This window comes from Mauremys reevesii, linkage group 10 (genome assembly GCF_016161935.1).
Source record: "Mauremys reevesii isolate NIE-2019 linkage group 10, ASM1616193v1, whole genome shotgun sequence".
Lineage (NCBI taxonomy): Eukaryota > Metazoa > Chordata > Testudines > Geoemydidae > Mauremys > Mauremys reevesii.
The window spans coordinates 16,380,532-16,406,026 of NC_052632.1; the positions used below are offsets into that span (position 1 = coordinate 16,380,532).

The following is a 25,495-nucleotide window of genomic DNA, read 5'->3' on the forward strand; positions in this document are numbered from 1 at the left end:
ACTGCTGTGGTGGTGACTCTGAGTGCAGGGGGATTCATGCTCCTCTGCATTCTCAGAGATGCCCTGCTTGGATCAGGGAGCCCCTATTCTTTGCCTCCACACTTGTGCACACTAACTGGTTAAGTCAAGTCTGATTCAACAGCTGGATTTGCTATCTTTGAATCTGGCATATAAATAGTAAATCAGGTGGGCTGTCACTGTATAAGGGCAGAAGTTCTACCAGGTGAACTGAATGGGAGGGTTGGTCAGAGAGAGACAAGAGGTACTACTTATTTTAGATCCATGTCACTCTGTATATTCTTAGTTCTGGCCTTGATAAGGTCTCTGGAAAGGAATATAACACCACCATGTCATTTTTAATTTGTTAGTAAAGCAAAGCAGTGTATCTGGTTTATTTTTCTTAATAGGAAAAAAGGGACTTACTTGACCAACGTATGTTTCCCAGCACTGATCCTTCTGACTTTGCATGTTGTAGGGATAGGAAGTTGTCTTGTTAACCAGCACAACAGGTATTGTATAGTTCTGAGTATGACTCTTTTCCAGAGTCAATGTGCTGTTTCCCTTAATTCTTATATCAGGGACAGTTGTAGATAAGTTGTCTTCTTCGGGAAGGGTTCTGGTGGATAAGAAGGTGGTGGAATCTATCCAGTTACTTGCACTGCTGTTAGTTTCAGCTTCCTGAAAGAATGGAACAGAAGTTTAATCTAAATGTCTAAGTGTTACATTTTCAGCTGTGGTCTCCATCTGCCTGCAAAACTGTGCAGATGTTCATGCGTCCAAAATTGCAAAGGTACCCATTTATGTGCTCAGCCATATAATTTCACAGATGAGTTAGGTGGCTAGGCACCCAATTTCCTGATTTGTATGTGCAAATGATCTACTAGTTTTGTAGACAAAAAACAGGAAGTTGATTTTAGACCAGGTTGAAACATTTGGCCTAAAACGGTGACCTATTTTACTGAAGTAGTTAAACGATGCACAGAATGGCTATCTATTTGTGTTATTTATCAGCATCCCTATGGATCTGAATTTCTAGCTGACTGAAAAGATTTATAAATGAATACCACAACTGATCTTCTAATCAGAGTTCCACTATATTTTAATAGGTATATTTTGGTTTCAAAACAAATTTATTTTGGACTTTAAATATGCTACAATAAGAGTTCTATGTGTAAAAGTAGCTATTTTAAGACTCATAATAATACCTGCAATACTTACAGTGATACTCATGCTGTCCACTTTATCCAACAGAGCAATAATTAAACTGTAGAGGTTTCCCAGATATAAAACCAGAACCCTGAAAACAACAAGCATAGTCTATGGGACACAGTCATCCAGCAGGGTTATTCTGAAGACTTCTATTCATGTTCTACATTGGCTGAAGTAAAATGTGTCATCAGTACATTTCTTTCCTCCCACCAAACAAACAAACCAAAAACTGCTTTGATACTGAATATGCCCTGTACCTGGCAAGCTGAAAGCGAAGAGTGGTTCTAGGGTGATACATCTCTAGTGCTGCCACAAGTTCAAATGCAGAGGGTGCAATCATAGTAATTAGTGAAACAACAACACTCACCTACAGAATAGAAAGACAGTCTTTATGATGCTTTTTCGTAGCCTTCTTTGGTACTTGAAGAATTCTTTGCTTGCTGATTGAACTCTTGACGATGCACTAGAAATACTTAGTGGTGATTGCGATAACTCAGCAAATTCTACTTTTAAATGCATCATTGACAAGAGTAAGGACATTTGTGACCTAGAATTCTTGACCTGGAATATTGCTAAGAATCCTCCCGCCTTAGTAACTACGTTATAGTTTATGTTATTATAGAAGTATTACTTTTATATTAACAATAAGAAATCTGAAGATAATGTTCTTCTCTGAGCTCACTTGTCAGTTGCTATCCTCAAGCTAATGCTTTTCAAATAGTAGTTATTGCCCATGGACCAGTGTTTGCTTGGCTCTTACGTGGGTGCACAGAGAGCTGCCTCCTTCTGCTGCCCATGTAAGGGCCAAGGAGAATTGCAGGCCCTGTGCCCTAAGGAACTGCTGCACTCCCACTAAGTGGCCACCAAGAACCCCTCGCTATGCAGTGGAGGTGGTAATTGTGTATGGCATCCATGTAGCTGAAGCTCCATCCCCATCTTTCCCCTTATCTATTCCCGCAGCCCTAAAATTTCAGTGCAATCGACCCTTGCAGAAGTGTGCTCCATGACGCATAGGAAGCACACACTTCCTTCATGGGTCTCCTCTAAGGCCCTGACTTTGAAAACAATTATGCATGTGTTTAACTTTACTACCAGGAGTAATCCAATGGCTTCTCTAAACCCATTGAGGGGCTGCTGGAGAGAGTTTGGCCCCATACTATGGACAGATATCAGCAAAATCAACAGTAATTTGTAACCAGCCAGGAGGCTTGTGAAGACTTTGCAGAACACAGAACTCTAACCAGAATGCACAATTGCAGACTAACAAAGAGGTCAAATACAGCTAACATACTGTACCTCATTTTTCTCCCAAAGCGTCAGTTCCTTTTTGGTACGCTCTAATTTTTGGGATCGATCCACAACAAAGTAAATGATGTAAATACTTCCAGCAAGTGAGAGAAGCACAAGGATGTTTGCAATAATCCTTAAGCATATTGTCACAGCCCTGGAAAAGAGTCACACAGCAAATGCTACAGATGGGCCATCTTGCATAAGTAGGTGTTTCCTGCATATTTTTTTTTTAGGTCATAAAACAAACAAATCAACATTGTGCTATCTGCATTTAAACAGTAGTTTTGAAAATAGCCTCAGCCATGGATACCTACAGGTTTTTGCTTTTCTTCTTTTCCTGCTCTTCCAAAATAGCTTCCTTGAAAGAAACGCAGAATTACCATTTTAGCAGCATTCAGTAAAATCAATAAACGTTTCCTCTACCGGTTACAAACAATAAAAGTTAAAATGGCCAGATCCTGCACTGCATTGGGGAACAGCTGACATACGGCTCTGTGCTTCTTAATAAGCAAACTGCATGCTGTGGGTTTAAGCCGTGAAGGGGATTTTGGGGGAGCAAAGACATTAAGAACTTTACCACCCTCTCTTTCCCGGCGTATGCTATATTCACTCCTTTCTAATACGTTCATTGTTTAGATCCCAGCCCTGTTCTAGGATTCATTAATGTGGACCTGTGGGTTGTGTTGTCTCATTTGCTTCAATAGGACTGCACCCGAGGTCCCCACTAGCAGATATTAATGCAGGATAGGACCCTTAGATTATGAGTTGTTCAGAGAAAGGACACATCACCTGTGTGAGACAAGGTGGGTGAGGTATTATCTTTTATTGGACCAACTTTTGTTGGTGAGAGTGACAAGCTTTTGAGGTCGCATTTCAGAACAGCGCAGTGTAATTCAAGAGCTTGTCTCTCACACCAACAGAAATTGGCCCATTAAAAGATACTACCTTACCCACCCTGGTCTCTTAATATCCCGGGACCAACACAGCTACAACAACATTGCATATATCACTTGCCTGTTTCCCCTGAGGCACGTAACACCCACATGTAGATGTTACAAAATACTATCAGCATAAGTCATCCCAGTGTTTGAAATACAAATCAAACTGTTTATAGGTTTGTCCTAGACAATCTGGAGTCATTTGGACAAAGGGCTTTTAGTGATGATGTGCCAAGGTTATGGAATCAATTACTTCTGGATATTAGGAAAGCTGTGTCTATTTTTAAAAATCTAAATGGAAAAGGTTCATGTTTAATGCAGCTTTTAATGTTGATGTAGTTATAAAATGCCTCTGAACTATTTTGGCGAAAGTACAATATAAATGCATATTATCAGGTTATTAAAAGGATCCTGATTCAAAGATTCGATAGAGTTGCACCAAGGATGAATTTGTCTCAAGGTTTTAAACTCCAAACAAAACATGTAATAATGGGGATTAAGATGCTGCTGTTAGAACATCGCACAATAAATGAAATGGAATGACACTGTTGAAAAAAGTGTCATGTGACAAAGTGACGAGAACCCTCTAATTTACATATCATGCCTGTTAACCATAACTCATGTCATCAGTGGAAGGTGGGTGCAAAGATCAAGTGCATGAAGCAGCAGTAAGATATTTGATACTAGCCCTCTGCTAGGTAATCAGAGTCAGAAACAAACACCACACTACAGGAAAGAAACAGTATGGAATGGAATGGATGAAAAATCTCTCTATTTACAAAGCAACAGACCTAAACCAGGTGTGAGCAAACTTTTTGGCCTGAGGACCACATCGGGGTTCCGAAACTGTATGGAGGGCCGGGTAGGGAAGGCTGTGCCTCCCCAAACAGCCTCGCCCCCGCCCCCTATCCACTCCCTCCCACTTCCTGCCCCTTCAGAACCCCCAACCCATCCACCCCCCCGCTCCTTGTCCCCTGACCCCCATCCCGAGACCCCCTGCCCCTAACTGCCCCTGGGACCTCACCCCATCCAACCCCCGCTACCTGTCCCCTGACTGCCCCAACCCCAGCCCCAACAGGCCCCCCCGAGACTCCCACACCTATTCAAATGCCCCCTGCTCCCTGTTCCCTGACTGCCCCCCAGGATCCCCTGCTCCCCACCCCCTTACCATGCTGCTCAGAGCACCAGGACTGGCAGCCACGCTGCCCTGCCGCCCAGAGCGCTGGTGGCACAGCGAGCTGAGGCTGCGGGGGAGGGGGGAACAGCAGGGGAGGGGCTGGGGACTAACCTCCCCGGCTGGGAGCTCAAGGGCCGGGCAGGATGGTCCTGCAGGCCGGATGTGGCCCGCGGGCTGTAGTTTGCCCTCCTCTGACCTAAACCACGCTTTTGCTCAGAGTCTCGTTGCTTACCCTGATACTATTAACTATTGCAGCAGCTTTGCTTTCTGCAGCCTCTGGATTTCCTATTAAATAGTCCCAAGCACAGAACACTCTCCAGCAGAAAGTATAATTTTCATCAGAGGCACTTGCTAGACTCATTCTTGAGTTCTTTGCCATTCTGGAAAAGAATAATAAATTCACTTTTAAAACCTCTGTGTAGGATCTGATTGGAGGAAAGGTGTCATGGCAAGGTAAGAGCATTGTCACTATGATCAAGAGATAGCTTGGCAAAAATGTGATGATCTTACACAGGCTCAATGGCTATCCTTTATTATGAATGCAGATAACAATAACGATGGCACAGTAAAAAGACAACTGATAGTCAGATGAAAAATCTAGTGATACTTTATTCAGCTATTGTTTTAAAAAATAGCCCTCCCATCTCTGGTGAGTAGACCTTCGTAAGGATGTAATAAATCAATTTCAGGTCTTTAAAGGAGTTAGGTGATCATTACAAAAAAATTACCTCGACAATATGAAAATAAATTATCTTGTTTTAATCAAAGATATCTGTGCTCTGTTTTTTTCAGAATATTAAATATGAGTTTGTGCTCTACAATACATTAAATGAGACTATGTTTCTCTCTAAGTATCTTAGAAAATAATTAAATAGGTAGAATTTTACTGTACAGCAAATAGTTGGTTCAATTATCTTCATTGAATCAGTGTCGCAGTCAGAAATTCAGTCACCTCCTCCTTTTCTCTGGACATTTGGCCCATCTGTGTATGTAGTAGCCATATGGGCCTACCAGCGTATGCCATTGCCATATGACTATATATTATTCCACAGATGTTTCACATAACACAATACAATGTGCATCTGGTGTGGCTTACCAGAGGCTAATAAAAACTGTTTCACCTCAGATAGGAAACGGTAGAAGGGTCGCAACAGATGGGCAAACAAAGAGTCAATGACCTAAGGTGGCATCCTTTGTAGGTAGAGAAAAGCAGACCTCATCCAGAACCTGAATGTGTAATCAGTGTGTGAACCAGTGTCCAAAACAATGACCACCCTGACCTAAAATAACAGATCTAATGAAAAAGGAATGATAGTTTTTGTGGCTGACACAGCTATTACAGCTCATATTAAAGATCCTCCTGGACTGCAACTTATCAGACAATTAGTTACCCTGAGAGGAAGGGAAACTGAATGGAGAGAGGATAAAGTGACCTTGCCCCACTAAGTACTGCACATTTCTAGATTTATGGTCAGCACTGGCAGGCTCTCTTGCCCTATGTTACTTCCAGTCCTTCTACCTAAATAGCAAAGGAAATAAATAGGCCCACATTTGAGTACAGTGCAGTGTACCAGTTCAAGCAATACAAAGAGTTTTATGTCAGCTTTCTTATATTTGTATTTAACTGCATAGGAATCGTAGTACGGCAAATGTACAAGTAGCAATTTAAGTTTCTTGTCATAATACTTGTTCTGGAAGAATGGAGGCCTGATAAAGTCCTCAGTGAAAATCAGGCCCTACATCTTCAGTGCACTATACAGACGCTCACAACACCCTAGAGGCTGCTAAACATTACCCTCATTTTATAGACAGGGAAGCTGAAGGAGAGAGGGTAAGTGACAGCAAAAGAACAAGCTACGATTAGAGCTCACGAGTTCCTGGATCCCGGTCCTGTCCTTAATCTACCAGTAAAGGTGCCTCTCTGATATTAGCAGGCTTGAATACGATACAGAAATTACAGAATTAAATCCAGGAGGAGCTCTTTGAGGGAAGGGGAAAGAATATATCACTCAGACGGCCTGACTATACATCTCTGGGCAAACACCAATAAAAGGGAAACATTACTTTTTTAAGAGGATGATGAAGCTATAAGCAAACACTGCCATTCCAACAAGGAAGTAAGCCAGGGGCAGCCGATACCCAGCTTTCCCAATCTTCCGATCTCGGCCATAGTAGCCATAGAACAAAACAGAGTACTGGAGATAACCCTGCAAAGACAACATACAGTCAACATCAGCACCCACACCTGACTAAATTAACACCCGAAGAATTCATGCAACAAAGCAATGAAGTGTGTTTTTAAGCCTTGCCCCCAGTGACCAGATGGTGTCCAGGTCCTGTGCTGATGCAAACTGCTCCTTTGGGATGGTCTTGCTGATAGTGCTTCCAAATGGCGCTCCTGCCAGGAGCTGATAAGAGAGAAAAGGTCTTAAAAACTGTGTAAAGCAGACAGTGCTACCACAATGTCTGTTGAGCACAGCCTGAAACAAGCTGCAACAAACTGCCTACCTGAGGGGAAGTATCAGAAGTACTATTACGTCATTCATTCGCCTAAAGTAGTAGCGTAGTGACAAATTCTGCATTCAGCTCCTGCTGAGGTCAATGGGTGTTGGCCATGTATATCTGATGGCAGAATTTAGCCCCTAAAGTCTAATTTTTAGGTAAGTTATTACTGTATAGTATCAGAGGGGTAGCCGTGTTAGTCTGGTTCTGTAGAAGCAGCAAAGAATCCTGTGGCACCTTATAGACTAACAGATGTTTTGCAGCATGAGCTGTATTCACCCACGAAAGCTCATGCTGCAAAACATCTGTTAGTCTATAAGGTGCCACAGGATTCTTTGCTGCTTCTATTACTGTATAGACATTAGAGCTATTAAAGCACAGTATCATGTATGGGGAAGATAAATTTTTAGATCATTTATCATACTGATGTACATTAAAACCTGCTTCCTGCTATATTAGATTGGTGTGCTAGACTTTTTCTCTTTATATATAAGACAAGACATAAGGGCCAAAACTGAGAGATGCTGAGCACCGATTTCTCCAGATAAAGTGAAGAGAAGCTTCAGCTGCTCAACACATGCTCTGCACCTTGCAGGATTGGGTCCTAATATCAGCAATCAGAAACATCTACATTACATTGGTATGTTGGTAAAATGTCATCTGAGACATTAATGGCAGGTTTCTCTCCTCCTCTGGCAGAAATTATGCTCAACAGAGGAAAGTATTTTAAATCATTTAAATTGTACACTCGAAAAAAATCATGTATGCCTTTGAGCAGAACATTTATTTAATTCAGGAAGGGAAATGCTACAGTCAATGTTTTTCCATAGATATTGGAGATATGTCCTAACCTCTGGTAAGACCACAAATGCTCCTGTCATTATGGTAAGCACAATATTGATTCCAAATAGCCATCTCAAAAAGATGAAATAAGAGGCAACTCCGGATCCAAAATGACCTGAAACCACAGGAAATACTTATATCAGCTGTGAAGCCTGTCAGAAGCTGTATCACTTATTAATGAAGTATTATTTGATCATTAAAAAAAAAACTTTTCCTTCTCTGCAATGCACAGATCAAGACAGAGAAAATGCTATAACATCAATAATACAGAACTGTAATATAAACTGCTATTCACAGATTTAAAAATCACAACAATATTTACAAGTGAAGTAGTTATGATCACAGGAATCTTCTTGGTTCAGGTTATATATAGCTTCTTCTTTGCTGTTTAAGCAGAAACTTACATCAAAATGCATGTGTAGCTATTAGTAGTAGTTAATCTCACCTGTTTAGTTCGGCATCTAAGAACCAGACTGGAAATTTAATAAGATCAGTCGTTTCTTTAATGTGATATTTCCAGTATCTCCTGATTTTGTCTGGACTGAAAATAGTAGTTCCAATTCTGATTTTCATAGTGCATCTTCATTGGCTACAGCAGAACTACTCACAATTCATAACACCATCAAGGAGTAGAGAATCAGGCCCTCTTTGTTTACAATTTTATTACCCCAAAATTCTGATTTCCATCACTGTCCACATGATCACAGTTGGTCCTAAGTATTGCAGTCCCCTAAGTATTTGTGCAAAGCAAGTCACATGGGGCCTCAGACTGACATCCACAATCTCCATTACACAAGTGGGAGTAGGGACCCCGGCACACGATTGGTTGGGTCAGCAATGTTGGTCATTAAGGTGCTGCAGAAGCGGATAAATGGGCAGTCTGGGTGCTTGTAATTTCAAGAAGGTCAGAAGGGTTTTAACAACGAGGTGTGTGGGGTGGAGGCAGATTGTATTAGGCCCTCACTGCATGTCGGGAAGGAATACTACACCATGTAGACAGGGAGAATGTTCACCTGTCATCTGGGAGGAGCAGGAAGAGCCCACTGGTACGTACTTTGCTGGCTCCCTTAGTTGATACAAACAAGGAGCAGTGTAAAAAGTCTGAATGGTCTGGTCTGAACATTCATTTTACAGCTAAATAAATACAGTAGTTGCCAATAAATTGTCAAAATTATGAAGCAGTTTTATCCACGTGAAAATATCTGCAATACAGAAAAATCCCTTCCACTTAGAACAAGATTAGAGCTAGATGTGAACATTGTCAGGAAAATATATTTTCCATTTTTGACCACCTTTAATATAGCTATTAAAGGCAGGGGCGGCTCTAGACATTTCGCCGCCCCAAGCATGGCAGCATGCCGCGGGGGGGCGCTCTCCTGGTCGCTGGTCCCACGGCTTCGGTGGACCTCCCGCAGGCGTGCCTGCGGAGGGTCCGCGGGTCACGCGGCTCCACCGAAGCTGCGGGACCAGCGGACCCTCCACAGGCACACCTGCGGGAGGTCCACTGAAGCCGCGGGACCAGCGGACCCTCCGCAGGCATGCCACCGAAGGCTGCCTGCCTGCCTGCCGCCCTCCCAGCGACCGGCAGAGCGCCCCGCGCGGCATGCCGCCCCAAGCACGCGCTTGGCATGCTGGGGCCTGGAGCCGCCCCTGATTAAAGGTGGTCAATCACAATACTTAGCTCTTAATGGTGCGTTTCATCCACAGATCTCAAAGCACTTTACACTGGAGGGAAAGTTTAGTTTTTAAATATAGACTCTATGTGAGGTCTTGGCTCCCGGCTCCATTCCCTTTGCTTCTAACAGGGCAAGTGGAGATTCTCTGCTTTAGGAGAATTTCCCTCTGTGACATCTGCTCCCAGCTTGCTGATGTAAGAGGCAGGTCAGGAATGGACAAGAGTCAAAAGGAAATATGGCCTGAACTGCCACTGTCTAAATTATATCAGGTTTCAGAGTATTATATCAGCGGCCAAACGGCTGGATAGATGGCTTTGATCCAACTTTCCCACTCCATGTCCTGTGCTGAGCACATCTTGGGCCAGACCCAATACAGACAGCTGGGCCTATGTCTGTATTGCAAAAATACTTCAGCAGTTTATAGCGCTACAGGGCCTTTTAAACTACAGCTGCCACACTGTAGTGACATTATACTAGTATCATTGACAAAGAAATGTGATATTTAACACACCAACAATAAAAATTTGTTGACTTTTTTATGACAACCACACTACTTTGATGAAACTTTGAATGTTTTTATAATATTATTATATATTTCACTAATTCAGTGAGTTCATACATCACCCTTAAGCCTAGTATTTTAGCATGGTTTGCATTGCACAATCCCATTAAATCTCCATACTTACTTTCTATTTTCTTTATTCGCATTTCCCAAGGAATGAAGATTACCATAAAGTTATATGCAAGCCGAACAAACTTCTTCCAGAGCTAAGAAAAGGGCACAGAAATAAGAGATTTGTAACTTTTGCACATAAAGCAATAATTGTCAAAAAGGTGCCAAAGTATTTTGTCCATGTGTAGCATCTTTCATCTAGTATCAGAAAGCATGTTATAAAAAACTAAGACGTTTCACAGCACGCCTTCTGAGGTACGTAAGATGCATAAACTGAGTCAAGGTGGGGGGACAGACAGTTGTGAAACTTTCCAGAAGTCAGAAAGCCAGGTATAGAACCCAGGAATCCCAACGCCCAAGTGAACGCTCTAACCACTAAACCACACATGCATATATAAGAGAGAAGTTTTAAAGATCTCAAGAGAATACATACAAAGAAGAGCATTTTCCTCCACTCTTTTTATATCTGGAACAACCAATGAGGGTACCCACACAAAAATACAATATATTTTATATTTAGACCCATTTGAAATATACCTAAAATATATTTGAATATATCAGCACATTATTTGTCTGAAGCTGTATATATTAACAGCAGCACAGAACCTTTAATGCTTTGCATAAGAGTTACATTCTTAGTTGAAAGGAATTCCTCATGTAACATACCTCTAAAGTCTATGTCCACACTGAGGATAACCCCCGACCTCTGCTTTCAGCTAATGCAGTTAATCCTTTAGCTCAAATGGTAGAGGTCTGGGCTTCAGTGCTCAAGATTCAAAGTTCACTGCTGGTAAGAATTGTTACACTTACATCTGCTGCTTGGGGCGGCAAAAAAGCTGGAGCTGGCCCTGACAAGAAAGATTTATTTTGCTTTGATGTAGGGGATCATGCCTTATTTTCCCCCTCTGCCTACTCTGTGGAGACCCTCCTTTTGGGGAGATGCAAACATTGCTCTCTCTCTCAAGCTCAAGTTCCATCTACAGAACAACCTCAGGGATAAACTCAAGGGCAGTTGCACAGAAGTGACTGAGGGCACCCTATGACCCTTAGACAAGAAATAAGAAAGATAAGAGTAAACTAAACCTGTGACAAGGAAAATGAATATTTAAGCGAAGTAAAGAATGCATCAGAGAGAGAAGGCAAGAGTAGATGAATTTATGAGCGCAAAGAATTTTAAACAGAATCAGAAATTGTTACCAGATTAAGCCAGCGTTTATCACAGTGTTTATGTATTTTATTAAGGAATCCTACTGAATAAGAAACCAGATTTCTTATTGAATTAATACATAACACCTAATTTCAAATGTATAAGAGCAAGTAACTCTGAGTCAAGTCCTAATTCTTCTTAGAGACAGTGATCATTAATACTGAACTGCAGCATAATCACGTGGTCCCAACTCTATGCTTGAGGATTTACTTTGAGCGCTTTGGACACCTTTTCAAAGGGACCTCAACTTAGCCTCTAATTTGTGTGCGCCTAATTATTTTCATAGACAGACAGATTTTTCACACACAATGACATTTGCATGTGCAAATGAGAATGCACAGGTGACTGTGTGCGCAACTGAGGACAAATTTTGAAAGTCCTTGAAATAAAAATATTACCTTAAATATGCACTCAGATTATTTCATGCCAGTAACCTCTACTCACAAAACATTATATTAACTTTTCTTATTTAATTCATGAATAGAAACTTTACTAACTATTGTAAATTGACTATATGCAAGTACAGTATTTTATCAGGTAATTCAAGATAATTTCATAGACATTTTCTTATGCTATCTGCTTCTGTTTCATCAAAAGTAGAGAAATATTGTATATTCTGTTCATTACTGAATTTCAGGATGGCAACAACATTTATGTACATTAGCCATTTTTAAACACAAATTTACAGTAGATCTAGTTATTTTGAATATATATATATATTAGCAAATGGCAATATCAACATATTACAAATGTCTAATCTGCTAAAGCCAAAGCAGAAGCAGATTTACATTTTAATTAATAAATGCATCAATCTACATGGTCAAAGTTAATTAATTTTTATGATGCCATTAAGGTGTTATTGCAAGAATTAACAGATGCTATGAACTGCACCAAAGTTGCTACTTTATTTGGAAGGCAGCATTCATAAGGCTGGAAAAGGGATCAAGCAACTTGTACAGGTTGCACTGCAGGTATATAAATTATATATATCTGGATGTCAATCTGAAAAAGCTTCGAGTAGCATTGATAAAAAAATAACTTCTAGTCCTGCATACTGATCACCTGAATAAAAAGGAATAATAATTTTCATCTTCATAGTCAAGACTCTGGATAATTTTTATATGAACAAACATTGATCTATTAGTTTTAATCATAATGAACAATACTTTAGAAGTGATTTAATCTAATTGCTAGAAAATAATACTACATACCATTTGCCAGCTTTTTTTTTTTTTTAAATATGGCTACGCTGATGGGTGCAAAACCTATGGAAGGGTTAGTAAACCCTTACAAGTTGCTAATTAAGTATCCTACTCTCAGGATATTCAACCAGTGAATGCTTATTCTGGTGGTGTAATGCTCCTATTGTGTATTTCATGATTTGCCAAATGGGTCATCAGTCAATATTCTTCTGGAAAAAACTGTCTAAACCTGTCTCCCTAGTTTAAAGAACAATTCATCTCTCTCACTTCTGCTGTTGAATTTAACCCTTTACCAAAAAAAAAGGACTTTCTAGTTTCCCTAATTCATAGCCAGCAAGCTAATGCTATTATGCCAAACACAATAATTACTGGTAACGAACTTCTGAAATATATAGATGTATTCAGAACAGAGACAAATGAAAACACACAACATGGATAATTAAATGAGATACCCACAGATTTTGAGGGCATTGTGAAGTATAAAGTGAAAGCCAAAATTTTGTTACAATATAGCAAGTATTAACTAAAAACAAGTCCAACCTGGGCAATTTAGCAGGTGTTTGTGTGCTCAAAGTCCTTAGGTGCTCAAATCTTTCAAACCGGGTGAAATCTTGACCCCAGTGAAGTCAATGGCAAAACTTCACTCATAATGCCTAATGTATGTGCGTGCATGGGCTCGCCCCCACAGACAGACCAATAAAACACAACTTTCCACTATCCAGGAAGGTTGTATTTTTATCAACTGTTTCTGATGACATAAGAACAAAGCTAAAATACTGTTGTTTATGTGTCAATAGAACAACAGATAAATATTTAGCCTTACATTTTTTAGTTTGGTTATCCTGCATTTTATATTCCGTTACACACACACCCCACAGTACAGTACAAGCACATCATTAAGTTTGTAAATGCAAGCCCTCAAAAGTTAGGAAATATCAGAATTGAGGTTGCCTGTGCAGCCTTAATTCAGCCCCCTTCTGTGTATGCATTATGATACAATCTTTAATTACATGATCACATTAGGGTTGCCTGGCACCTGTCTGGTTTTCAGCCGGACAGTCAGAGTTTCTGCTTGTGTCCCCAGATGCCATCTGACAAGCCCTGATGTCTGTTTTTTTTAATCTGTGGAAAAGGTGGCAACCCTAAGTGGAAGGAAGGAGGCAATGCAGCAGCAGCAGCCGCCGCCAGCTCCAGAGCCAGCCGGCAGCCCACAGGGGGCAGGCAAGGTGGCCTCGGCCGTGCTGGTGAAGACCCTGTGAGTGATAGGGGTGGGACCTTGGGGGAAGAGGCAGAGCAGGGGTGGGGCCTGGGGAAAGAGGCAGGGCAAACGCTGGGCCTCAGGAGTCTGGTTACCAGCCATTAGAAAGGTGGCAACCCTAGATCACATACTATTTTCCCACAGGATCTCTACCATAAGTGTTCATAACATTACCTTGAAAACAAAAAGGCAGAAACACTTCTCATTCTAAATGACTGTACTTGGGCCCCTACTTCAGCAAAACCACTCTTTATAGAATACACATTGTCTGGCTCCTGTTCCCATCACCAACCTTCTGGCAGACACTCATTATTTGCTGGTGTATTTGAAAAGAAAAAATACTCATGTTACCGGAAAGAGGCCCATCCCTCATACATCAAATTAGTTTGCAAAAATGTAATTACTAAATTCTTAATAGAAAAAAGAAGCTTATAACTGGATTTTTCTTCCACACAATTCTTGAACTGGGGAGCAGTGTTTCACAGAAAATAGGTACTTCTGTAAATGAGAATTCCAGATAATTGTTATAGGAAAGAGCTGTAGTTTTAATGAAAAGCAGACGTACCTCTGCACCAGCTGCTTGGTAACCTCTTGTTCTAGTGAGCCTGCCTTCATATTTCAACACAATCTCCTTAGCTTGTCTGCAGAGGAAGACAAAATCTTTATTTCATGTAACCAAAAATCTTACCACACTCTGAACTTGGGCCATACCACACATAAATGAAAGTTGCCAAGTAATGGGAAATATTGTCACAACAGACTACCTGCCCAATCCTGAAGTCCTTACTCAGGCAAAACTTCATTTATTTAAAATAAGAGTATTGCTAACAATTTAAAATTAATGGGAGTTTTGTCTGAGAAAGAACCACAGGATCAGATCCCAACAGTTTGCAAAACGAATGTAAGATTTTCACTTTAGGGAGAGCTTCAGTAACATTTTTTCCTGTGGCCTGCTCTCTGGTTTCTAGAATTTTTCTGTAATAATGTAACCTAAATTGTCTCAAAGTAAAAACAACATAATATCTCATTTAGTTCAGTTTATGTGGATACCAACACTTCTTTTGAAAGTATAGTCTAAGGCATGGGGTTGATCAATATAGCAATTGATTAATATTAAACTACTGGTTCCATTTTAATCAGATGTATTGGACAAGATATGCATACAGGCCTAATCCTACTCCAGATCACACCTGGAGTATTGTGTCCATTTTTGGTCCCGCCACTACAGAAGGGATGTGGACAAATTGGAGAGAGTCCAGCAGTAGGCAGTGAAAATGATTAGGGGCAGGGCCAGCTCCAGTGTTTTTGCCGCCCCAAGCAGCAAAAAAAAAAGAAAAAAGCCATGATCGGCGGCAGCTCTACTGCCACCGCTTCATTCGTCAGCGGCAATTCGGTGGCAGGGACTGAGGGACCTGCCACCAAATTGCCGCCGAAGAGCCGGACGTGACGCCCCTTTCTGTTGGCCGCCCCAAGCACCTGCTTGCTGCGCTGGTGCTTGGAGCCGGGCCTGATTAGGGGGCTGAGGCACATAACTTATGAGGAGAGGCTGAGGGAACTTGGCTTATTTAGTCTGCAGAAGAGAAGAATGAAGGGGGATTTGATAGCCGCCTTCAACTACCTGAAGTGGGATTCCAAAGAGGATGGAGCTAGGTTGTTCTCAGTGGTAGCAGATGACAGAACAAGGAGCAATGGTCTCAAGTTGCAGTGGGGGAGGTTTAGGATATTAGGAAACACTATTTCACTAGGAGGACGGTGAAGCACTGGAATGGGTTACCTAGGGAGGTGGTGGAATCTCCATCCTTAGAGGTTTTTAAGGCCCAGCTTGACAAAGCCCTGTCTGGGATGATTTAATTGGTGTTGGTCCTGCTTTGAGCAGGGGATTGGACTAGATGACCTCCTGAGGTCTCTTCCAATCCTAATATTCTATGATTCTATACTTACACTAAAGTTATGGGAAATTTTTACTTTTGTGGGAGCTGAATAGGGGCCATAGGCAGTCAGATAGGACAGGAACGGGGCATTTTTGCACATCCATGAAGGCAGCTTGTGTTTAGCTGCAAATTGTGGGTTCCCACTCCAGGGATGTGAGAAAAGTCTCCCTTTGCTTCCCAAGACAAGGCAAAGGTGGCCTGAGCGATGAACCTTTCTTGTTAGTAAAGTGCCATTCCAGCACACAGTGAGGTGACAAGGGAGAGATTTCATAGAAAGGGAAAAAAAAGTAAAATCAAATGCACAGTGAAAAGACTGATGCAGTTTAGATAAGATATTGGAGAAAGTTATGAACTTTTCGACTGTGTTTCAAATTTGGAACCATTAATGCTTATGGCTTTAGACTCTATGGTCACGATGATACTACATTCCATGCTGTCAACAGTCTACATGTACCTCGTTAATCTGCAAACATGGGTACTAGTCTTTGGTATCTGAAACATAATTTAAAAGCTGAAGTGCCAAATTCTGTCTCCTTATCCAATAAAGCCTCATTACTTTCAAACACAGCCTTCCTGAATAGTGCGAAGTTGTGCTGTTTTTGACAGTGTTTCACAGAGCACAAGGACAGAATTTAGCTGATCACATATTGCTGAGTATCTTTGACAGAATGTACAATACATATGGTGACATCACAGTGGTCTTTCCTGAGCATTCTAATGCAGAATCATTTAATAGTTTTAACATTCCAAATGGCTCAGGAAAAGCTCTGATCACCACTAACCAACAATACAAAGATTCTGAATTTGGAGCCCAAAACAAGGCTGAAGTGTAAAGAATGAAGAGCTGTGTGATACCTACAGCACCCCTTAGATGCTGGGCAAAGAGAAAGACAAAGCTATTCTGGCCTGATCCCAAGTTCAACGAACACGTACAAAAATGCGCTGTAATCAACTTTTAGAAGCTTTTTATTTTTCAAAATCCTATGATTCCCAACCTTGTACTACTCTATGATGGAGTAGTAGGAAGATAGCTGCTGCATGGTTTTCTAGCAATTGTAAACCATTCCTATGCTCACACCTAATTTAGGTTAACAAATTTGTGAGACTTGGAAAAGCAGTAATAAATGGGGGGTTGAAAGTGTCCATGAAAACTCTTATTACCTGAGTGCCCTCAGCTTCTGTCTCATGGGCCATGGTCTGCAACGGATGTTTGCCATGATCTCTTTTTGAAATTGTATATTCTGGAAGATCTGCTCTGGGTCGTTGCTGTCCGCATTTAAATCACCATTATCATCACCTGAGTTACTGAAGAGACCCACACCCATGGGGGACAAACATAAAACAAGTTATTCCCATTCAGAACTATAGCAAAGAATAGACACACATGCAATCTGGTTTATAACAACAGCATAACAGGAGCCCAGCAAACTGGAGGGAGGATTGGGCTGATTTCTCTGCTGTAGGTGGAGTCACTGCTTTCCTTGGCTACTCCTAGACTATCACTGCCAGAGATGACATTTATCTCTCAGAAAAATACTTCTGAAGAGCAGGTTTTTTTTGCCTTTGGAATGCACCAGCTTGCACTCTATGTCAGGCATTTTGAGGTACCCCTGTATCCCTCAGCAGGAATTCAAACCCTCCAGCTCCCCACATTTCAAATCATACAGCTCAAACACCATGCTCTCCCATCCATACACTCAGTATATTTTTCAGGAACTAAGTGCTATGTAAACATTTCCAGCAAGTGCACTTAATACAAATGTATGTGCCATATGCAGCACTACCTTCTACTTTGATTGTGATTAGGATACAGTGTCTCTTTGTTAAAATGGGGACGACAAATGCCTAGAATGCCCTAGCCCTTCAATCCTCCACACTGCGAGTACTGGGGATTAACTGTGGGACCCCGTCACAGGGGCATTAAGAGTAGCACATCCCTGAAAATGAGACACGTACCCAGATACTGGTTTCCGCAATTCTCTTTTTCTGATGTTGTTAGTGTATTTGTTGAGCTAAGAGGTGCTTCATTTGTGCTAGGGCTTGCCAGGACTGAGCCCTGGGCACCTCTAGGCTTGACAGTTCATAGCCCTGGCACCTCTGGGCTTGCTGCATCCGTTATGAATGTAAAACAATTACTTGAGCCCCGACATCCCTTTCATTACAAATTAAGCAGTGGAGCTAAGGATCTCAGCCCCCGTCTGTAACACATACTGTGTACGGTAAGTGAAGAACAGGCAGTGCTCATGCTTACAGGGGAGCGCGTCTAAAAGCCCCAGCAATTAAGATTTTCCTTTAGAAACAATATAAACAGAATTGCAATGCTACATGAAACAAAGCCACAATTTAATATCAGCTTCCCACATTTGCTGGGAATGCCACCCACTAAAACTTCCCTGCAGCTTTGCTGAAAAATGGGACACCTTTGGAATTACTCAGATAAATCCTCTCTGGAGATGATTTTGGTCCTGTAAGAAACATTAAAAAAAAAAAAGGATTTAAGGAAAAATATAGCAGAAGGTTTCCTCTCTCTCTTCATGTTCTTATTCATCATTTGGATAGATTGTAACAGAAAATGTAGAGGGGTGATGCCTCTTTTCACCCAGATCAATAATAGTTTTCTCTAATTTCCATTAGAAGTGGAACAGAAGCAAATCTCTCACCTGTGGGGTGGCTCCTTGTACGCATACATGCTGGCATGCTGCCTCACACTTTTGTGCCTTTTGCAGGACTTTGTAGTTTTCACTGCAGCAGACCCACTTACTGTTGTCATTCTGGCAATACCTGAAGCTGTGTTAGACCCAGCTGCAGCAGATGGCATTCTGGAAGGCTAGAAGGAAGACTTAGGATCTCAGGTGAAGCACCTTAAACAGCAAACATTATCTGGAACTAGAGAGCACAGAATGACTCCCGAGCCCTGCTGAAGCAGAACACTACTCGCCTGCAGCTGGTGCTCCTAAGAGTGGGAAAGACCTGAAACCTGGCAACACATAGATAGTCTTAAAGTGGCAGTACACAAGATGCTCAGTCTGGTATCCTTGGGGCATTCTACCTAGCATCCCACGGTGTGTCTGGGCATCCTGCAGTCCAAAATCCAGAGCACAGATGCCATTGCCAAGTATGATAGTGACTAATCTCTAGGGTATGTCTGCACTGCAATAAGCCCAGGGTTCAAACTCAGGCTCAAGTCTAACCACTTCCACCCCATCTGTTTACACACAAATTGTGCTAACCCTCAGCTCAGACCCCAGGGTCTCAGTGGAGGGTCCGAGCTTGAGTCAAGCTGGGACCCAGGGTTCAAGCCCTGTTGCTTTGCAGTGCAGATGCAGCTCCACTGGATTCATGCTCTGGGGGTCCACTAAAAGTATTCTACAATCCCCTGGGCCGACTTTCTGTGTCCTCTGGACAGTCAAGTCTGGAGGACAGTCAAGTTTTTCCACTTCGCATCATGAACAAAGGGCTAAAGTAGCCACATTTTGGGAGGCCACCAGGAAGTCTGGGGTACAGGTAGTTGCACTCGGGCCTGCATAATGCAGTGCAGATGCTGAAGCCTCAGATTGGGACCCAGGATTCAGCAATTCCTAACCTGGGGTTACAAATGCGTGTAGACGCGCAAGTCCTAGGTTAACAAATCCAGGATCTGCTAACTTGAGGGTGCTCCAGTGGCTCAACTGGCTACCCCCTAGTACTCAGAGAACAGTGCTGAGTAGAGACATGCTGAAATTGTGACTTCAAGCCTCACCTGAAGCCCTGGTTTTCATTAACCAAATGGCTTCTACTAACCCTGGCCTTACATTGCAGAGTAGACATACCCTTAAAGGGCCAGAACCCACATCACTGCATTGAGATGAAAGCACAAGTTCATATTAACATCTGAGTAATACAATCAAATGCACTGGCCAGGCTGCCAGAGTCCCTGCCTCACCATCTTGCAAGAAGACCTGGGGCAAAGTAGAGCTGTCAACATTTTTTCTTTGTCTTTACTAACAGCTGAAAATATGATCTCGTTTTCCCACATAACTTATGGATCTTGAATTTTCCACATTGGGGCAGACTTGGGCAAAATGGAAATAGACTCTGATCTACTGAAGAATCCTCCCTCTCCTCTGGGCTCCAGGCTGCAAAAACCCATCATGCTAACGCAGCCATTGGGTGTGGGAGTTGTGGAGCAGAGCTGCCAAAGCACAGAAGTCTGTAGGGCATTTGTTAGAAACAGCTGAGAGAGGATTACATGGTTCACCAGCCTGACAAGCCTTAAGCAATAACTAATCTGACTTCTAAAGCCAGGGATCCCAGCCGATCAAGGCCCCTGTAAACAGCAGGCACTTTTCCCTCCCCCTTACAATTTCAGAAAAGGTTTGGGAGAAAACTACCAAACATGGCCCATGGCTAATGCCATCACAGTAGTGGTGGTTGTGGGATAGACCTAGACAGGTATGTGGATCCATTGGCCAAAACATGGTCCACATGGGTTGGTGGATGTGCAGTGGGCATGGCGGTTACAATGGCCTGTGTGCTGTAGCAGTGACTGCAGAAGGATGCCCTGAAATTCCCAGCTAGTGAAGGAGGGAGGATTCTGTCTCCCCCTCCCCTTACAGAGTCATGACTAGGGCTTTACTCAGGAATCTAGGATCACACCTTTTATTTAGCCCATTTGTTCAAAGTAAGCGCTATATTTAACCTCTGGAATCACATATCACATCAGTCATGGACCCAATGGATTCAATTTCATATCAGCGCAGACCTAGGATACAGTAGCAAGCCTAACAAAATCCATACATTAATACAAGCACCTTGTGCAATACATATATGTAAATATAGCATACAAACATGACACGGCATTTGTGATGCTTCCTGGCGGTAGCCACAGTTACAGGGCGCCTCGCTACTACCTGTGCTTGCTGCGTGTCAGATCTCCAACACCACCAGTCTGTGGCAACACAACCCCTGCCTCCCAGGCCTTCACCACTGGCCCTGCTTTTGCTTTGCAGGTTAACGATAGGAACACAGCAACCCCAGGTCCTCCAGCCATCCCTCTAGAGTGCCCAGTCCTGACCCACTGGACACACACGGAATTCCTAGATCTTCTGTTCCCAAAGAGGACCAGCTCACCACAGAACACAGCTCCGCTTAAGACACAGTATTTAGATTTGTTGGTAAAGGAAGCAAGTATAAGGTTTTTTTTAAACAAAGAACAGAAATTCAAATGGTAGCAAGCAGAAATATTAGCAACAAAGGGTGACAAATAAAACAAAATCATAGCATGCATTCTAGACTCTAAACTTAACTAATAAGACGTTGTCATATCATAGAGAACAAAAGTTCACCCTAAATTCTGCCAGTTTATTACAACCAGGTTTGGCTGTGGTCTTCCGTTCATGAAACAAGCATACTGTCCTCTTGCCTCCCTGGTGGAAAGATCCAGAGTTCTGCTCTGTCAGTCCTGTTATAGTCCAAAAATCCACTGTCTGCATCTGCAACCAGGATCCCCACCCTCACTTGTGTTTTTCTGTCTAGAATCAACCCTGGAGACTGTGCAATTACTTGATTAGCATTTTGCTCAGACTGTAAATGGGTGCCCCTTGTGAACCATATAATACTCAATTTATATGTTGATAGACAGATACATAAATGTTTCTTGCCTGAAAGAAATCCGTTTCTCACCTTTTGGTGACTAGCCCCAAGTCGCAGACCTTAAGAACATCATTTTCAGTATACAAACATAACTTCTTATATATTATCTATACATATATTTTACCCTGGAGTAGGAAGACCAGTGTGACACAGGCTTTCATTAGACACCTTTCATGATACTCTTTGGTGAACTACTATGTGGATACCAGACACAGGGGAATCCCTGATGCCCTCTGGTGCCCTCTGCCATGTGGCAACAAGAGATCCCAGGGTTACAGCATTAACAGCCAAGGACACAGGTCTCTAGAAAAGTGCCTGAGATTATAGGGGTATAGTCCTCGAGTACCATCCGTGAAAGCTGTCTACACGTATCTGGGAAGAATTCAGTGCTTGAAGATTGTACTGAAGATAAATCTCAGCTCCTCCTTACCTTAATTCCATTGTGTCAAGGCACCATGAAGAACAAATATAGAGGGACTGTCTACAGTGTCTTTGCTTTGCAGACTTAGAAATAATTTTTTCTGTCAGCACAAATCAAGAGTGTGAAGAGGAGCACTTAAAGAGATGGAAGGCATTGTAAGTGATGCATTGCAACAAATGTAGCACATTTAGACTGATTTCTTATAACTGTGATACTCTGAGAATATGCGGGTTAGATTTTCAGCCTCAGATCCAGCTGCTTTGCAGTGCCACAGCGTAGCACTCCTCCAGATCTTCAGCTGACCTAGATGTCCCTATGACCTCTAAGTCTTTTTCAGAGTCACTGTTGAACAAGATACAGCCCCCCCCCCCCATTCCTGTAAAGGTGACCTACATTCTTTGCTCCTAGATATATGACTTTGCATCTGGATGTATTAAAGCACGTGTTATTTGAATGAGCACAATTTACCAAGTAATTCAGCTTGTTCTGGGTAACTGAGCTGTCACTATTTACAGCTCCACCAATCTTATAGAATCATAGGACTGGAAGGGACCTCGACAGGTCATCTAGTCCAGTCCCCTGTACTCATGGCAGGACTATATTATCTACACCATTCCTGACAGGTGTTTGTCTATCCTGCTCCTACAAATCTCCAAGGATGGAGATTCCACAACTTCCCTAGGCAATTTATTCCAGTGCTTAACCACCCTGACAGTTAGGAAGTTTTTCCTAATGTCCAACTTAAAGCTCCCTTGCTGCAATTTAAGCCCATTGCTTCTTGTCCTATCCTCAGAGGTTAAGAATAATGATTTTTCTCCCTCCTTCTTGTAACAACCTTTTATGTACCTGAAAACTGTTATGTCCCCTGTCAGCCTTCTCTTTTCTAGACTAAATAAACTCAATTTGTTCAATCTTTCCTCATAGGTCATGTTTTCCAGACCTTTAATAATTTTTGTTGCTCTTCTCTGGACTTTCTCCAATTTGTCCACATCTTTCCTGAAATGTGGCACCCAGAACTGGACACAATACTCCAGCTGAGGCCTAATCAGTGCAGAGTAGAGAGGAAGAATCACTTCTTGTGCCTTTCTTAAAACACTCCTGCTAATACATCCCAGAATGATGTTTGGTTTTTTGCAACAGTGTCACACTGTTGATTCATATTTAGCTTATGGTCCACTATGACCCCCCGATCCCTTTTTGCAGTATTCCTTCCTAGGCAGCCATTTCCCATTTTGTATGTGTGCAATAGATTGTTCCTTCCTAAGTGGAGTACTTTGCATTTGTCCTTATTGAATTTCATCCTATTTCAGACCATTTCTCCAGTTTGTCCAGATTATTTTGAACTTTAATCCTCTCCTCCAAAGCACTTGCAACCCCTCCCAGCTTGGTATCATCTGCAAACTTTATAAGTGCACTCTCTATACCAGGGGTAGGCAACCTATGGCACGGGTGCCGAAGGCAGCACGCAAGCTGATTTTCAGTGGCACTCTCACTGCCCTGGTCCTGGCCACCAGTCCCGGGGGTGTGTGTGTGTGGAGGGAATGGGGGGGGGGGCTCTGCATTTTAATTTAATTTTAAATGAAGCTTCTTAAACATTTTAAAAGCCTTATTTACTTTACATACTACAATAGTTTAGTTATATATTATAGACTTATAGAAAGAGACCTTCTAAAAACGTTAAAATGTATTACTGGCAGGTGAAACCTTAAATTAGAGTTAATAAACGAAGACTCAGCACACCACTTCTGAAAGGTTACTGACCCCTGCTCTATACCATTATCTAAATCATTGATGAAGATATTGAACAGAACCAGATCCAGAACTGATCACTGTGGGACCCCACTTGTTGCCTTAAGAACATCAAGACCTTATAAACCAGGCTTTAGCAAAGGCAGATCTGAAAACCAAACATCCATAGCCACAGCCTTTACCCATTTTACACTGTATTTAAAAAGCAGCTCATCTATATAGCACTCAGTTCTTACAGTGCACTTTTCATGTACAAAGACATTGTGCGTTACCTGATTTACAATTTTTTTGTATTGGCATAATTTTCATAACAGTGATGATCAGTTCATTTATTGTCACAGACAATCATACACTTGGAAGAGCAGTGCTATTCATTATACTGACAGAGTTACAATTTTTACAAAATTATTTAAAATGATTTAAAAGTGACTTTAACACGAACAGGATGGGGCCCATTATTTATAGCCTGATACAATTTTGCCTAATATTGGTGGGAACGGAGGACCAAATGCTGGCATTTTGCGCCAATCCCATTGTGCTGTTCCAGCAGTGCAATAGGAGCAGAAGCTGGTTGCATTTCCCCTGATGGGAACTCCCCTGACACAGAAGAGTCACCAGCTTGAGTAGAGCTTTCATAGCTGACGCCTTTGTGGCCTTTCCTTTAGCATCTTCAGGAATTGCTACCAGTGGTGGAATGTAGAACAGGCCCCCAGGCCAAACTCTGCTGGGATCAGGACTGGGGGAAAAACGAGCCACAGGATCTGAGAGCTGTAAATAGCAACTTGATGGTCTTTCCCTTGAACTGCACTCAGCTGAGTCTTGGCAGAGGATCTGGGTCAAATTATAAAAAGAGAACAAAACTATAACCTACAGGCCCTGACATCAATAGATTTTACTGACACTATTTGGCCCTTCCACTTAACCCCCCCCCCCCCCCAAAAAAAAAAAACGCAGGAAAAGATACATCTGGTTCCTAACTCGATATTTTCTCTCCATAAAAGCTCTGTACGAGATGGGGTGTAAGGCTTCAAGTTGCATAAATCAACGTTCCATGGTACTTAAGTTTTATTTGCATCCTCTGACAAGATAGAACATTAAGTTCTCTCCACTAGATTTGCTGCAGAGTACAGCATGGAGCCTGCTTTCGTTCCTGCCCTCCACTAATCTACAGTGTTGAGGCTTGCTGAGAAATGTCACTTTTTGATGGTCATTGTTATAAACGGAACACAGCGCACAGCAAAGTAAGCAAAATGCTAAATTGTCACAGGCTTCATAATGTATTGTCTGTAACTGGGTTACTCAGCAGGTTTTGTGGTTTAATTTAAATGAAATTTGGTTTAATTCACTGCACACTCTGTAGCTGACAAGGAAGGACCAGGTTTGATAAAGAAGTGCCTGTGCTCTAAAAACTTCCACAATGAGGCCCAATTCCACAGTTGCTTCTTGTGCAGATCTCCCATGAAAATCAGCGACAAACACAAACACACACACACACCCTGGATCCCCACCATGGGGTAACTAAATGCCCACATTCAGGGCCAAGTCTTGTAAAATCACTCCACTCCATCCCCTTTAATCTGCCTTTTATGACGCATGTTAGGTGTCCACAACACCTGGGTGCACCAAATCGCAGTAAAAACCAGAGTAAGCTATAAAAGAGAGTAGCAGTTTTCTACTTTTTGTATAAGGTGAATTTATTGGGGCCAGCTCTGCCCTGAGTGTCTTTGATACACACCTCCTGTAAGCCCTCTGGATGACTAGGATTTTGCTTGCTAGTTTCCCATAATC

The 25,495-nt window shown here is 42.0% G+C and overlaps 1 protein-coding gene across 2 annotated transcripts in view; it reads right to left on the reverse strand.

The window, feature by feature from the left end:
• The window catches only part of TMC3 (transmembrane channel like 3), a 33,707-nt gene extending 14,150 nt beyond the window's left edge, over positions 1–19,557 (reverse strand). The window contains exons 1-14 of one of the 2 annotated variants that reach the window (XM_039490244.1): positions 19,490–19,557; positions 18,567–18,733; positions 17,068–17,211; positions 14,541–14,616; positions 10,322–10,403; positions 7,968–8,074; positions 6,924–7,022; positions 6,679–6,821; positions 4,847–4,994; positions 2,814–2,857; positions 2,506–2,653; positions 1,467–1,576; positions 1,219–1,297; positions 424–678 (exon numbers count right to left, since the gene is read on the reverse strand). In XM_039490244.1, the coding sequence (XP_039346178.1) occupies positions 424–678; positions 1,219–1,297; positions 1,467–1,576; positions 2,506–2,653; positions 2,814–2,857; positions 4,847–4,994; positions 6,679–6,821; positions 6,924–7,022; positions 7,968–8,074; positions 10,322–10,403; positions 14,541–14,616; positions 17,068–17,211; positions 18,567–18,724 (1,593 nt within the window). In that variant the 5' untranslated portion in view covers positions 18,725–18,733; positions 19,490–19,557. Of the gene's footprint in view, positions 1–423; positions 679–1,218; positions 1,298–1,466; positions 1,577–2,505; positions 2,654–2,813; positions 2,858–4,846; positions 4,995–6,678; positions 6,822–6,923; positions 7,023–7,967; positions 8,075–10,321; positions 10,404–14,540; positions 14,617–17,067; positions 17,212–18,326; positions 18,372–18,566; positions 18,734–19,489 lie in introns of those variants that run through there. The other variant, XM_039490245.1, reaches the window with a different exon arrangement.
• Positions 19,558–25,495: the final 5,938 nt, after the last annotated feature.